At 45.9% G+C, this 15,957-nt stretch overlaps 1 protein-coding gene across 1 annotated transcript in view; it reads right to left on the bottom strand.

The window, feature by feature from the left end:
* The window catches only part of PPP1R17 (protein phosphatase 1 regulatory subunit 17), a 40,549-nt gene that overhangs the window by 14,116 nt on the left and 10,476 nt on the right, over positions 1-15,957 (bottom strand). The window contains exon 3 of the mRNA XM_088464411.1: positions 95-247. Coding sequence (XP_088320537.1) covers positions 95-247 — 153 coding nt within the window. The remainder of the gene's footprint in view (positions 1-94; positions 248-15,957) is intronic.

Genomic DNA, 15,957 nt, shown 5'->3' with positions numbered 1-15,957 from the left:
CCTGGCCATGACTGTACCATATACTGTAGTTTACAAATTCAAACCCCAAATACAAACGTCCATAGGGAGTCAGCATGGGAACGATTATTCTTGCCTGGAAGAAATGGTGGACGGTTTAGGGCTGGTGTATCTTTTCTCCGAGGCTGTTTTACGTCCATTTCACTATTTTGAGAATCTGATGCAGTTTTTCCCTTTCTTGTTTTCATTTGGATATCACAGCTCCTCATCAGTTGTTCAGAAAGGTTGTCTGGAAGCAATTTAAATATAATTACATAGTACAGTCAAAATTACATTTATATAGTATTATGCATAAGTGTTACCCCAGAGAAATTATTTACTACTGTCCATCAATACATATTTATTTGTGCAAATGTGGCTGTTTGTAAGCCTCCCTCATATATAGGCATCTGTAAATGACTCTAGTCACTTTTGCGGTGCTGAGGGTTGGTAATGAGTATAAAGAAAAGAGTAAAAATGGAATTTCCATCTCCTGCCAACTACTGTGCCACACAAGGCCACTATTTCATTAAATCTTATATTTTGATTCTATAGGGTTTATTCACACATCATTTACTACTGTACAGTATGTCTTAAATTAATCACAAGAGTGAGGGGACATACTGTATGAACTGTCTTATTATATGTAATTTTGTATTCATATACAGATATGTCCTTTCTCGTCTATTCTCCGTGGGTTATGAGTGGTGTTACTAGGTCGGCACTGTGTGTATTTTTAGCCGCAAATGCGTCTTATTTGTAATGCGATGAGAATGAGACGCACTAGCAGACTTTGCTGATTAATGTTATATGCAGCGTGTGTATGTTCTGTGTGTGGCCGAGTCTGTATAATTATCACATGGGAACGTGATGTGTAAAATAGCTGCTAATACTGTAATACAGCATTTTGTATACAGATACAGCAGCAGTCACACACAGAATATACACATGCCGCATATCATTTTTATCAGCAAAGTCTGCTTGTGCATCTACTGTAAGTTGCAAAGCATTGCAAATAAGATGCATTTGCGATAAAAAAGACGCATGAAAAGAGAAACCGAAAGATTGCATAAGAAAAGAGGTGTTTTAAACCTCTAGGATGGGGGCAGGCATGTATGCAAATTACTTGTGGGAGTTAGCCTATGGCAAGCAGGGGCGGGTTTGTAACAGGAACATTATATAGTGGGCTAAAAGTGTGGGCCAAAGCCTCTTTGTTCCAGATTCCTCCAGGACAGGGAAGTGCATTTTGTCAGTTGTCATTTTCCTTAATAAAACTCTCTTAGTGCTTCTCCTTCTTCTCTCCTCCTTTTCCTTATTGTATTTAGTCATTCTTTTCATTTACTTCATATCATTGCTTTTACTTTTCCTTTCTGTCCTCAATCAGTGTCTTTTCTGATTTCTTGTTCTGCTGGGGGTGGGTGTAGCTATGTCCTGCCTAGTAATGAGCCTCCCCAGACCCTGGTCCCTGGCTCCACAGTGCCCCCATGTTATTATGGGCTGCAGGTGTGGTTCCCCTATGGCCAGTGCGGGGGAGGGGTGCTTCCCTTCAGTCCTTAATGTCCCTGGTCAATATCATCTTTGTGGCTGCAGTGGCCAGCACCATAGGCAAATGCAGGAGGGGTTTTTGCCTGAACCCCCCCCCTCAGCCCACACCATGAGGACTACAATAGAAATAGCATATAATACTAAAGTTGCGTGTTTTTTAGGATCCCCTCAGTGTCACAAATGAAATAACTAGCACTACAGTCCCTGTTGATCTTTTAAATGTGTCAGCCAGTAGAAAAAGTTAAAAAGCCAGTAATGAATATTGTTGTGCACCAACTAGGAGATCTAGAAAACATGCACTGTTCGGGGTGCACTGATATGGACCACCTATTGGATCAATTATTAATACTGGATAATACACCATCCAGTACATAAGGGGACCAATTTGTGCATCTATGTCCAGGACAGTGCATGGTTTCTTTTTCTGCCCTCCCCCAGATTCCCTTGCTCATATGATCTGTAAAGGAGCCTGCACATGAAATAAAAAGATTCAGCTCAGACATGATGGCCCTACTTCTACATATAATTGCTTACTGTGTTTGCTGGTCCTGTATATGCCAGAATTATTTCATTCAGTACATTCGTATGATGTATTTTATAGCTGGTCTAAGTGCTGATTATGCCCTCTTAATGGTAGAAAACAGTTGCAGCAAACAGTGTCAGTATTATGCTGGGCATTGAGGTATCATTGGGGGAATAGAATGCTTTAGTGATGCGTTATCTGACAGTAAGGGGTAATGGCTTTGACACTGCTTTATTTATGTATAGCACCTAAGATCTAGCTTTTATCTCCTTTGAATCATTATTATCAGTCAATAGAGGAGACTGTATTATATACTGTATTCTGAGCGTTTAACTTACAAAATAGACAGAATACATGTGCTACAGTGAATTTCTACAGGGTGCACAGCTTATTATTGCAATCACTGCCCCACGCAGCTATCACCGGGAAGCTCCATTCTCAGCTATGCTCCTACTTTGACAAATATACATTGCTGGAGGTCACGCAGCCTTCGCGTCCTGCCTATGAGGGGTACAACGCGAGCAAAGCAGCTAGTTCAGTTCGTCAGGGCTAACAGCAGGCGTCTGGGGGAAAATGCTTAGCCTTTAATAATTCCACCTGTACACAGGGACGAAAATGTCGTTTTCGTCACCTCTGCTTGCGATCTGGTGGCAACCACCCAGTTGCCAAGTGTTTCAAGGTGGGTGCCCAGCAGCAGCCTGCACAGCCAGCAAAAGGCACAAGTGCTAAGTAAAGCTCCATCCCCTGTCCGTGTCACAGCGATAGCAAAATGGTTGAGTTGGTACCCGGTTCTGCAGGATGCAGAATTTTCGTTAAAAGGCTTCAGTTTTGGTTTTCGTTTACCTATTTGCAGGGATGTCGACACATATTCGCCTAGAAATTTGAAGTCTGCCTTTGAATTGCCTCACATTCTTAGGGAAAAAGTGGCTGGCGAGGTTAGCGTCAGGCGCATTGCAGGGCCTTTTGCAGAACCCCCATTAGGGATCTTGTGAATTCCCCGGTGGGAGTGGTTCCCAAGAAAATTCCAGGAAAATACAGGCTCATGCAACATCTGTCTTATCCGCCAGGCTCGTCAGTAAATTATGCCATACCAGTTGAGGTTTCCTCGGTGGTGTACCAGTCTTTTGACGATGCTTTGGACGTCATTAGGTGTTATGGTCCGGGCGCACTGATGGCTAAGATAGATGTTGAGTCAGCTTTTCGTCTACTTCCTTTGCACCCAGAGTCATTCCAGTTTATGGGTTTTTAGCTTGGACAACGGATATTGCATAGACAAATGCTTGCCTATGGGGTGTTCTGTGTCCTGTGCGTTTTTCGAGCGTTTTAGCACCTTCCTACACTGGTGTGCGGAATTTATTTATTTACATTTTGCGGTAGTCATGGGATAGCCCACTATCTCGATGACTTTCTGTGTGTCGGCCCTTCCGGTTCAGGCAGATGCAGTTATCTTTTGTTTTCTTTACGAGCGCTGTTTTTTCATTTGGAGTTCCCGTTGCTGCGAACAAAACGGAGGGCCCTTCCCCTTGCTTGTCATTCCTGGGTATCGAGATCTGTACCTCGGCGGGTTCTTGTCGCATTCCTCTCGATAAGCCTGTCAAGTTGCGTAATGCCATAGCGGAATGCACGGCTTCCAGTAGAATTACCCTGCGGCAGGCGCAATCCCTCCTGGGCCTGTAAAGCAATTCCAATGGGCAGAGTTTTTTCACGCAAATTGGAAAGGGCCACGGCTGGTGTCACTAACCGAGACATTTGCTACGTTTATCCTCAGATATTAAGCAGGACCTCTCTGTCTGGGTCTCGTTTCTTCGGGATTTTAATGGCGTTCGGTTGTGGATGTCTCGAGCCGCTGACAATTTGCAGCTGCAGCTGTTCACCGACGCAGCAGGCACCACGGGGTTCGGATGTTACCTTGATGGCTCCTGGTGCGTTGGCCATTGGCTGGAAGAATGGGTGGGAAAGGGTTTGACTAAGGACTTACTCCTTCTCAAACTCTTTCCCATAATGGTTTCCTTGGAAATCTGGGGGGAATGGTTACGCAATCGCAGCATCATTATCAGGTGTGACAACCTGGGCGTGGTCCATGCGATACAATCAGCAACATGCGGCTTCCCTGCTGGTTTTGCGCTTGCTAGCGCAGCTGTGCTCACATGTTTGCGCTGTAACATCATGTTTAAGGCAAGACACGTTCCTGGGGTGGAGAATGAGATAGCCGATGCGTTATCACGTTTCCAGTGGGTTAGGTTCCGATCTGTGGCCCCTGGTGCTGACGTTGTGCTTTGCCCCTCTTATGTTTGGCAGGTGATCGAGCCGGCATGGAGGGCTTAGCAGAACAGTCTCTAGCCCCCTCCACGTTGCGAGCATATCGGCAGGCATGGAATGAATGGGAAGATTATTCCCGTAGCAGCAAACAGGCAGGTAAGAGTCAGCATCGTTCGATGCTTTCTTTTATTTGGAGTCTCCGTTTGGCTGGCAGATCCAGGGCTTCTGTTACACACTCTTTGGGGGGCATTGCATTTTATTGTAAATTGAAGGGCCAACCTGACTTTACTAAAAGTTTTCTGATTGTGAAGGCTTTAAAGGGTTGGGCACGGGTCTCCCGGCCAGTAGCTGACCGTAGGAGACCTGTGGACGCTCATCTGCTTCCGGCAGTATTAGGGGCGGTTCTCGGAGTGGCTCTTACTGCGTATGAGGCGGTCCTGATTCAAGTGGTGTTTTCGGAGGCTTTTCACGGCACCTTGAGGGTATAGGAGCTGGTGGCATCATCCAAATGGGTTGATGCCCTCATGCTCCTCTCGGATATCCTGGTCAGTGAGAGGTCTGTTCTCTGTAGGATTCGGCGGTCGAAGACCAACCAGACTGGTAGGGGTAGGTGGATCTCGTTGGGTCCATCTAGGGACGAACAGATCTGCCCCGTGGCACTAGCTATGCGGTATGAGTTATTGCGGCCGGATGTTCCTGGTTCATGACTCATGCATATGGACAGGACTCCGCTTACCAAATACCAGTTTGGTTGGTTGTTGAAGAGGTGTGTATCAGTTTTAGGCCTCCCGCCTCAAGATTTTGGTACACACTCGTTTCTGATCGGAGCCGCAACTTCGGCGGCAGCTGCGGGTTTCTCGGCATCAGAAATTAAGGCCCTAGGACGTTGGAAATCGGATAGTTATAAAGGTTACATTCGACCTAGGCGTGAAGGCCCTTTGTTTAAAGTCATTTCACAGTCTGTTCCGGTTACATTTATATTTTATGCTTGCCTGGTTTTTGTCTTGTCTCATGTACTGTCCTGTCTTGTCTGTTACCCCTGTCCGTCCTACTCAGGATTAGCTACTCGCCATTGCTGGTAATGGGAGTCTTGAGGGATTTTACAATTTTTACCTGAACTGACGGATTCAATTCGGCTATTCTCAATCATTTAATTAGGCCATAGTCCATCCCTCAGCAGGTTTTTATTTTACCTCTTGCCGAGTTCACCTGTTTTTTCCCAATTCCCCCCCACACATTCTTCCCCTTTGTGTCTTCTGTTTGTCTCAGCCACTTTAAATAGTAAAGTCGGCGACCAATAGAAAATTTTTCTTTTTGGCAGATACTCACTTATGTTCTATCAGATCCCACTAATACACCATAAAATTTTATTGTTTTATGACAATTACTAATTTTTTATTTACTGCTTTCCTCCACCTTTAGGATTGCTTTGACACATTTGGGTTATAGGCCACTCATATATTTTCTGGGCTGCTAGGTTTGAGTTCAGATCAAGCTCCAATTTTTGAATATTCAGCTAGGGTCCGTTGGATAGGTTCCAGAGGTATGAGATGGCATTCCTTTTGTCCTAAACTGTTAGAGTATGCAAGGCTTTTTGGTAGGCCACGTATTTTGGTGGCTTATTTAGGAGGCAACGACTTAGAGGTCCACTGTAGAATTACGAGTTGATATTGTCAACGATTTGGTGAGGGTGCTATCGGCCTGGCCCTTGTATAAATTAATTTGGTCTTGCATTGTACCTCGACAGGTCTGGCGTGGGGTTAGGAGTTTTCCTGCTAATGATGAAGCTAGGAAGAAACTTCATTTCGCAGTTGCCAAATTTGTGATGGCCAATTATGGCCGTGTCATTTACCATAAGAACATTCAATTTCGATTTAGTTATATGTATAGACCTGATGAAGTTCATTTAACAGAGGAGGGTTTGTCATTGTTTATTGGGGATCTTTTTGAGGAGTTGGCGTTATTGGGGTAGTACTTGGTATGGTGGCGGTGCGGCGGTTCTATAAGCAGAACCTTGCTGTGGCGGGAAAGAACGGCAGGTCGCCAGTCCGGGTGCAATTATGATTTAAGGGCGCTCCCTTCGTTGACTGGTAGTTGGCTGTACCAACCTAACGGGGGGCAGTATCACCACCTAAACGGGTGGGAAGTCAAGATGGGGGTGAGCGTTACCTTTTGTTGATGATATGAGTTACATGGTTATGTGTATGCACTCTGGGCGATCTACGCCTGCTATGCCTTTTGTTGTTTGTGTGTGGGCATAGCAGATCTGGCTGATTTCTGGCCGTCCTTTCTTTGCCACCATACATCCTTAAATAAATAATAATTATTATTGCTCCAATAAATCGCCATCAAGTTATCTGCCAAATCCACGTCTCAGTGTCTTTATTTTATCTTAGTATGATAAGTGGTTTGCACACATGACAACACCTCATCCGATAGAAGGTTTAGATGCTCTGCATGAGTAAAGTCACACAGGGCCAGGCGCGACTAGAAGGGCTGTTTAATGCGACTGCAGCAGCAACGACGGAGGACACATCTGTATTTTTAATTACATGTATGTTGGTTATATCTCACATTAAATGTGCTTGATGGGTATATAAATTAGTTTAAATGAAAACATAGGAAGGCTACTAATTACTGACACCTTCTAAGCCCTTTTGTTGGAAAGGAGGTGCACTTTAACCCCTGCTCTCCACACATGGGCACAACTACCATAGGTGCAAGGTGTGCAGCTTTGGGGGGCTTATCTTCCTTGTCAAAGTAAATTGTGTTCTATGCATTTTTCACAGTTAGGTGATACATAGGAGCCTTTACAAACTTTTGCTGTGGGGCCTTCATATACCTAGTTATGCCCCTGTCTCCACTCCTTAAATCTCATTTAAATATCTCATCCTGTTCAACTAAATTTTGGTTTTATAAATGTGCAATTTGTGCACATTCATATCCATCCTCCATTAATGAAGAAACAAAAGTTGCAAAGCTATCAGCAGACGGAATCGGTATGACATACTGCCGGACCTAAGCCTGGCGGATGAAATACAGATGCCGGAAGTCCAGCAGATGAAGATCCAGACGGCGCCTGGTAAGTATCCTAACTCATCTCCCCCCAGGGGTGCCTAAACCTAACCCCCCTCCCAGCTCCCTAAACCTAACCCTCCCAGGGGGGTGCCTAACCCAATCCTCCCCCAGGGATGCCTGACCCTAACCCCCCCTTCCCCTAGCCTAACCCTAACCCCCCTGGGGGGGTGCCTATCCTCAAGTCCCGACAGGAGTTCCTAATCCAAACCCCCCCCTTTTCTAACAGGTCCCGACGCCCAGCTTACCTACGTTCGGCGTCGGGATTTCGGCGTGGGGCTGATGATTGGCATCAGTATTTAAACCCCTATCATTAGTCCCATGCCGGGATTTCACAGATGGGAAGCCGGAGGTCAGCATTTCGACCGCTGACTTCCTGACTACATACCCTGCAGGCACCACCATTTTCAAGTACACATCCTTCCTTAAAACTGGGAATATTTGCATAACAATAGTCATATGATGTCACACTATAGGGTAGATGTACTTAGCCTTAAAGAGATAAAAAGTGGAGAGAGATAAAGTGCCAACCAATCAGCTCCTAGCTGTCATTTTTAAAACACAGCCTGTAAAGTGACAGGAGCTGATTGGTTGGTACTTTATATCTTTCCGGTTTATCTCTATCCAAGGCTTAGTACATCTTTTACATTATGTGCACTGATCAGAAATTACCAGGTTTTTTTTTGGTTATGTCATACCCTGATTAACAAAAGGCTTCCCAACTTGCTACCTATTAGTAGTCACTTTTTTACATTTAAAAAAACTTATAGCTTTTCAAAAAAGTCCTTATTTATTTTATGTAAAGTCTACCAGGCGCGTCCCCTGTAGATTAGCTGTTTATTTGCTCATATTGCAGACCCTCCAACATGATCACTTCCATCCAGGTACAAAATGCTCTGGTCCTGGACTTCCCACTTATGATAGCAGTCACCTGTGTTAAACTAGTTATTTGATGAGCGTTGTGTTTAAACACAGGTGAGGGTAATTATAAATTAGGACGGTAGTCCAGGACCAGAGCATGTTGTACCTGTTGGAAGGGGTCATGTTGGAGAGTCTGATATTCTGAAGTATACTGTATGTAAATACTCATCTGCAGGTCCTCCAACATGACCCGTTCCACCAGGTACAGTACAAATTGCTCTGCTCTTGGAAACAATTCTCATCAATTACCTAGTTCAACAAAGGTGGCTGCAATCATAAATTAAAAAGGAAGTCCAGGAGCAGAGTATTTTGTTCCTGGTGGAAGGGGTCATGTTGGAGGGTCTGACTTTTCTGAAATATATACGTAACTAAATATGCATCTTTTGCCTCAAAAAATCTAAATTTTAACAGTTCTGTGACCCCTATAGTCTATGTTGCCTGAGCAAGTAGGGCAAGAGACTGGCATTGCTATTTTACTCCATGAACATATTCAGTTTTATCAATCATGTCTAATTGTAGACCCTTAAGGGATACTATTATCTTAATATGGTGTTTCTACATAGCACACTTTAATGACCTAAACATTTCATATGAAAGTATTCTGCTAGTTTAGGCTACTGAGTTTTCTGCATCTGTGTTGCGTTTGCTTTTGCCTAGCTCCATGAGTCTTAGTCATGTGGTAGCAGTCTCCATACTGAGGGCGTGAATCATTACCGATCGCAACTGCGATTAAGCACGCAATCAGCCGAATCTTGTGTTCTACACATGCGTATGCATCGCATTGTGCGAAGGATACACTGCGATCGGGATTGCGATCGCAGTAAGATTGCAGAGTGTTTGACAGGAAACACTGTTTGGGGCTGGTGACGGGGGGGGGGGGGGGGATGGGTCGGTTAAATGCAGGGGTGCCAGTGTTTGATCACCGTTACAGGGGCGTGCATAAATTAGCCATTGAGATACCATATGCAACTTTGACTTTCACTGCGTGCGATGAGGTTAGCAATTCCTGAGTAAGGTCAAACCTTGTGCAAGTGTGCGTGAGGCTACGATTGTACTCGATGTTACCGATGGTTTTGCAGTCTTGCTAAGTAGATGTGTGTAAGGTAGAGTGGGCGTCCTTATGTTAGGCTGTGTATGGCATTGCGATTGCAATCATTAGCATATCTTCGCAGCGAGACTGCGTGCGTAATCGCGATAGCGATCCTTCCTGAATCAGGCCCTGAGAGTCAATCTGTGTGCAGCTTCTGGCAGACTCTCTTTGTAGGTCTCTGAGCTCTAAAGCATTGTTATCTGCATATCACTAATCACATTTATTAGAGAACCCCCCCTGCAAGATTTTGATTATATAATGTGTTTAGTTATTTGAATATCTACACATATCACGCATGCTGTGTAGTAAGTTCATAATGGCATGTATAATATATGTAATCAAGAGAAATTCTGGGCCCCGGTACAGCAACCCCCGAGGGCGCCCCTGGAGGGGGTGTGGCCACAGCATGTTAGGGGCAGGGCTGCACATCTTAGGGGGTGTGTCTAGCAGTTTCATTGAAACCAGTGAGGGCCGGACATATATATATATATATATGCATTACAGTCGGCGGCACTCAGGTACTGAAACAGCATTAGACACAGGAGTATTCCAACGTTTCAATGTTTACTACATCGTGATCCCTGATGACGATATAGTAAACATCAATACTTTGGAATACTCCTGTGTCTAATGCTGTTTCAGTACCTGAGTTCTGCTTACTGTAATGCATATTGTGGATTCTGTGTGATGGGATTCTTTTGGAAGGCCTTTGTTATTCAAGTTATACTGTGAGTGCTGTCCGACTGCAGTTTATATATATATATATATATATATATATATGTATATATTAGGGGTGAGCGGGTTCGGATTTCTGAAATCCGAACCCCCCCGAGCCCCCCCGATCCGAGGCCGATCCGAGTCAGGCTCGACTTTTCCCGCCTGACTCGGATCTGAAATCGAGGCAAAACGTCATCATCCCGCCTTCCGGGTCTCGCGGGTTTTGGATCCCATATAAGCTACCTGCGTCGGCGCCATTTTCTCAATCGGCTGTGGACAGTGAAGAGGGAGGGTGGGAGTTAGGGCTGGCTGGGCTGTGTAGTGTAGTGTTGTAGTGTAGTGTAGTGCAGTGTAGTGTTGTGCTGTGCTGCGCTGCTGTTGTCCATAGGGGCTGTATCCACTACTTCAAAGTCCATAGGGGCTGGCTGGACTGTGTTGTGCAGTCAGTTGTCCTTAGGGGCTGTGTCCACTCCAAAGTCCTGTGCAGTGTCCCAGTCCTAAAGGGGTGCTGTAGTGTTGTCCAGGGGGTGCTCTGTCCGTCAGGGGTGCTCCCCCCAAGTGCTAAAAAAAAAATATTTTTTCTGTGTTTGTGAATTGTGTGCACTGTGGCTGCACGTGCATCAACAAAGGAGCAGCGCCAAGCGTGTCCCATAAGTGTCCCAAAGCGTGCGCCTGTGTCCCATAAGTAAAAGGCCGGCTGGCTTGTCCGTTAAAGGGTGCTGTAACCCCCAAAGGGCACTCCAAACAAAATAAAAATATATATTTTTTTGTGTTTGTGAATTGTGTGCGCAGTAGTCGCACATGCATCAACAAAGTAGTGCCAAGCGTGCGCCTGTGTCATAAGTAAAGGGCCGGCTGGCTTGTCCGTTAAAGGGTGCTGTAACCCCCAAAGTACACTCCAAACAAAATAAAAAAATATTTTCTGTGTTTGTGAATTGTGTGCGCAGTAGCCGCACGTGCATCAACAAAGTAGTGCCAAGCGTGCGCCTGTGTCATAAGTAAAGGGCCGGCTGGCTTGTCCATTAAAGGGTACTGTAACCCCCAAAGTACACTCCAAACAAAATAAAAAAATATTTTCTGTGTCTGTGAATTGTGTGCGCAGTAGCCGCAAGTGCATCAACAAAGTAGTGCCAAGCGTGTGCCTGTGTCCCATAAATAAAGGGCCGGCTGGATTGACCGCTAAAGGGTGCTGTAACCCCCAAAGGGCACTCCAAACAAAATAAAAAAATATATTTTTCTGTGTGTGTGAATTGTGTGCACTGTGGCTGCACGTGCATCAACGAAGGAGCAGCGCCAAGCGTGCGCCTGTGTCCCATAAGTAAAAGGCCGGCTGGCTTGTCCGTTAAAGGGTGCTGTAACCCCCAAAGGGCACTCCAAACAAAATAAAAAAATATATTTTACTGTGTGTGTGAATTGTGTGCACTGTGGCTGCACGTGCATCAACGAAGGAGCAGCGCCAAGCGTGCGCCTGTGTCCCATAAGTAAAAGGTCGGCTGGCTTGTCCGTTAAAGGGTGCTGTAACCCCCAAAGGGCACTCCAAACAAAATAAAAAAATATATTTTACTGTGTTTGTGAATTGTGTGCACTGTGGCTGCACGTGCATCAACGAAGGAGCAGCGCCAAGCGTGCGCCTGTGTCCCATAAGTAAAAGGCCGGCTGGCTTGTCCGTTAAAGGGTGCTGTAACCCCCAAAGGGCACTCCAAACAAAATAAAAAAATATTTTCTGTGTTTGTGATTTGTGTGCGCAGTAGCCGCACGTGCATCAACAAAGTAGTGCCAAGCGTGCGCCTGTGTACCATAAATAAAGGGCCGGCTGGATTGACCGCTAAAGGGTGCTGTAACCCCCAAAGGGCACTCCAAACAAAATAAAAAAATATATTTTTCTGTGTGTGTGAATTGTGTGCACTGTGGCTGCACGTGCATCAACGAAGGAGCAGCGCCAAGCGTGCGCCTGTGTCCCATAAGTAAAAGGCCGGCTGGCTTGTCCGTTAAAGGGTGCTGTAACCCCCAAAGGGCACTCCAAACAAAATAAAAAAATATATTTTACTGTGTTTGTGAATTGTGTGCACTGTGGCTGCACGTGCATCAACGAAGGAGCAGTGCCAAGCGTGCGCCTGTGTCCCATTTTATGTACTTATGGTACATATGGCAAGACAGTTGTTGTCTGGATTTGGATAGAAATATTGCCAGACCAAAGAGGTGGAATGTTTGGTCTTCTGCACAGGTATGACCGTGATGGGCTTTTTCATCCCACGGACAACAACTGTCTCCCCCGAAGCCTGATTTAAACAAACCACATCACCATCAGAATCCTCCTCGCCAACTTCCTCCTCAGCGCCAGCTACACCAGTATCCTCATCCTGTTGTACTTCAACAGTGACATCTTCAATTTGCATATCAGCAAGTGGACTGTGGGTGCTCCTTTCAGCACTTGCAGGGGGCGTGCAAATGGTGGAAAGAGCCACCTCTTCCCGTCCAGTGCTGGGAAGGTCAGGCATCGCAACCACCACCACACTTGGACTCTCCTTGGGGATTTGTGATATCTTCTTAGAACGCACAGTTCTTCGCTGTGCTTTTGCCAGCTTAACTCGTTTGATTTTTTTAGTGGGAGGAGGGCTTCCATCGTCATGTGAAGCTGAACCACTAGTCATGAACATAGGGAAAGACCTTAGCCATTCCTTGCCACTCCGTGTCGTAAATGGCATATTGGCAAGTTTACGTTTCTCTTGAGATGATTTAAATGTTTTTTTCAAGGTCATTTTCCTGAACTTTGTCATTTGGGATTGTATGTGCCCTCTACTATGACATTGGGCATCGGCCTTGGCAGACGACGTTGATGGCATGTTATCGTCTATGTCATGACTAGTGGCAGCAGCTTCAGCACTAGGAGGAAGTGGTTCTTGATCTTTCCCTATTTTATTTTTATCTGAGAAAGTTTGGTCCTCCATTTATGTTATATTGATATATGCGTGCGGCTAAGGCGCACACAAGCACAGAAAATAATTTTTTATTTTTGTTGGAGACTAGTGCACTTTGTGGGTTACACCACCCTTTAAGAAATGACCCAGCTGGCCCTTTACTTATGACACAGGCGCACGCTTGGCACTACTTTGTTGATGCACGTGCGGCTACTGCGCACACAATTCACAAACACAGAAAATATTTTTTTATTTTGTTTGGAGTGTACTTTGGGGGTTACAGCACCCTTTAACGGACAAGCAAGCCGGCCCTTTACTTATGACACAGGCGCACGCTTGGCACTACTTTGTTGATGCACGTGCGGCTACTGCGCACACAATTCACAAACACAAAAAAATATATTTTTTTATTTTGTTTGGAGTGCCCTTTGGGGGTTACAGCACCCTTTAACGGACAAGCCAGACGGCCTTTTACTTATGGGACACAGGCACACGCTTGGCACTACTTTGTTGATGCACGTGTGGCTACTGCACACACAATTCACAAACACAGAAAATATTTTTTTATTTTGTTTGGAGTGTACTTTGGGGGTTACAGCACCCTTTAACGGACAAGCCAGCCGGCCCTTTACTTATGACACAGGCGCACGCTTGGCACTACTTTGTTGATGCACGTGCAGCCACAATGCACACAATTCACAAACACAGTAAAATATATTTTTTTATTTTGTTTGGAGTGCCCTTTGGGGGTTACAGCACCCTTTAACGGACAAGCCAGCCGGCCTTTTACTTATGGGACACAGGCGCACGCTTAGCGCTGCTCCTTCGTTGATGCACGTGCAGCCACAGTGCACACAATTCACACACACAGAAAAATATATTTTTTTATTTTGTTTGGAGTGCCCTTTGGGGGTTACAGCATCCTTTAGCGGTCAATCCAGCCGGCCCTTTATTTATGGGACACAGGCGCACGCTTGGCACTACTTTGTTGATGCACGTGCGGTTACTGCGCACACAATTCACAAACACAAAATATTTTTTTATTTTGTTTGGAGTGTACTTTGGGGGTTACAGCACCCTTTAACGGACAAGCCAGCTGGCCCTTTACTTATACCTGGGCAGAAGACCAAACATTCCACCTCTTTGGTCTGCCAATATTTCTATCCAAATCCGGACAACAACTGTCTTGCCATACTGTATGTACCATATGTAAAGGTGGAGTAAGTAGGGGTAGGGACGTTAACCACCTAGGAACATCCTCCCTTATACGGCACCTGCAGCGTGTTCATAAAAAGTTACTGTCAAGTTCAGAAACTTTGGCTAAGACCATAAGCAGTCCAGGGACACCTAAATCCCGTTGTCCTGTTGTATCCAAGCGCCTGCAAACCACACCGTCAACTCCCTCCTCGTCAATTTCCTCCTTAGTCAGGATCGGAAGTAGTCCTGCAGGCCATGTCACTGGCATGACTGACTCTCCTATCCAGGATTCCTCCGGAGGATCCTGCATTGCTATGCCTCCTGCTGCCACTGCTGCTGTTGCTGCTGCTGGGAGTCGTTCATCATCCCAGAGAGGAAGTAGGAACACCACTACTTTTACTAAACAATTGACCCTTCAACAGTCCTTAGCGAGGAGGATGATGTACGACAGCAGTCATCCTGAAGCAAAACGTATAACTGAGGCCTTGACTGCTATGTTGGTGTTAGACGTGCGTCCGGTATCCGCCATTAGTGCAGTGGGATTTAGACAATTGATGGAGGTAGTGTGTCCCCGGTTCCAAATCCCGTCTAGATTCCACTTCACTAGGCAGGCGACACAGAGACTGTACAGAAACGTCAGAAAAAGTGTCCTCAGTGTCCTGAAAAATGCCGTTGTACCCAATGTCCACTTAACCACTTAACCACAGACATGTGGACAAGTGGAACAGGGCAGACTAAGGACTATATGACTGTGACAGCCCACTGGGTAGATGTATCACCTTACGCAGCAACAGCAGCAGCATCACCAGTAGCAGCATCTCAGAAACGCCAGCTCGTTCCAAGGCAGGCTACGCTGTGTATCACCGGTTTCAGTAAGAGGCACACCGCCGACAACCTCTTAGAGAAACTGAGGGAAATCATCGCCCACTGGCTTACCCCACTTAGACTCTCCTGGGGATTTGTGATATCTGACAACGCCACCAATATTGTGCGCGCATTACATCTGGGCAAATTCCAGCACGTCCCATGTTTTGCTCACACAATAAACTTGGTGGTGCAGAATTTTCTGAAAAGCGATAGGGGCGTGCAGGAGACGCTTTGGGTGGCCCGAAAAATTTCTGGCCACTTTTGCCATTCAGCGACTGCGTGCCTAAGACTGGAGCGCCAGCAAACACTCTTGAACCTGCCCCGCCATCACCTGAAGCAAGAGGTTGTGACGCGGTGGAACTCAACCCTCTATATGCTTCAGAGGATGGAGGAGCAGCAAAAGGCCATTCAAGCCTATACATCCACCTATGACATAGGCAAAGGAGGGGGTATGCACCTGACTCAAGCGCAGTGGATAATGAATTCTGTGTTGTGCAAGGTTCTCCAGCCCTTCGAACTTGCCACACGTGAAGTCAGTTCAGACACTGCCAGCTTGAGTCAGGTCATTCCCCTCATCAGGCTTTTGCAGAAGCAGCTGGAGAAAGTGAAGGAGGAGCTAAGACGGAGCGATTCTGCTCGGCATGTTTGACTTGTGGATGAAGCCCTTCATTCGCTTTGCCAGGATTCCAGGGTGGTCAATCTGTTGAAATCAGACCACTACATTTTGGCCACCATGCTCGATCCTAGGTTTAAAGCCTATGTGGTGTTTCTCTTTCCGGCCGACACAAGCCTGCAGAGGTGCAAAGACCTGCTGGTGAACACACTGTCAGCTGAAGCGGAACGTGACA

Source organism: Taudactylus pleione, unplaced genomic scaffold (assembly GCF_031769625.1).
Source record: "Taudactylus pleione unplaced genomic scaffold, aTauple2 ptg000054l, whole genome shotgun sequence".
Lineage (NCBI taxonomy): Eukaryota > Metazoa > Chordata > Amphibia > Anura > Myobatrachidae > Taudactylus > Taudactylus pleione.
Note: the sequence above shows the minus strand (reverse complement) of the source record. Positions and strands in the feature narration are given on the sequence as shown.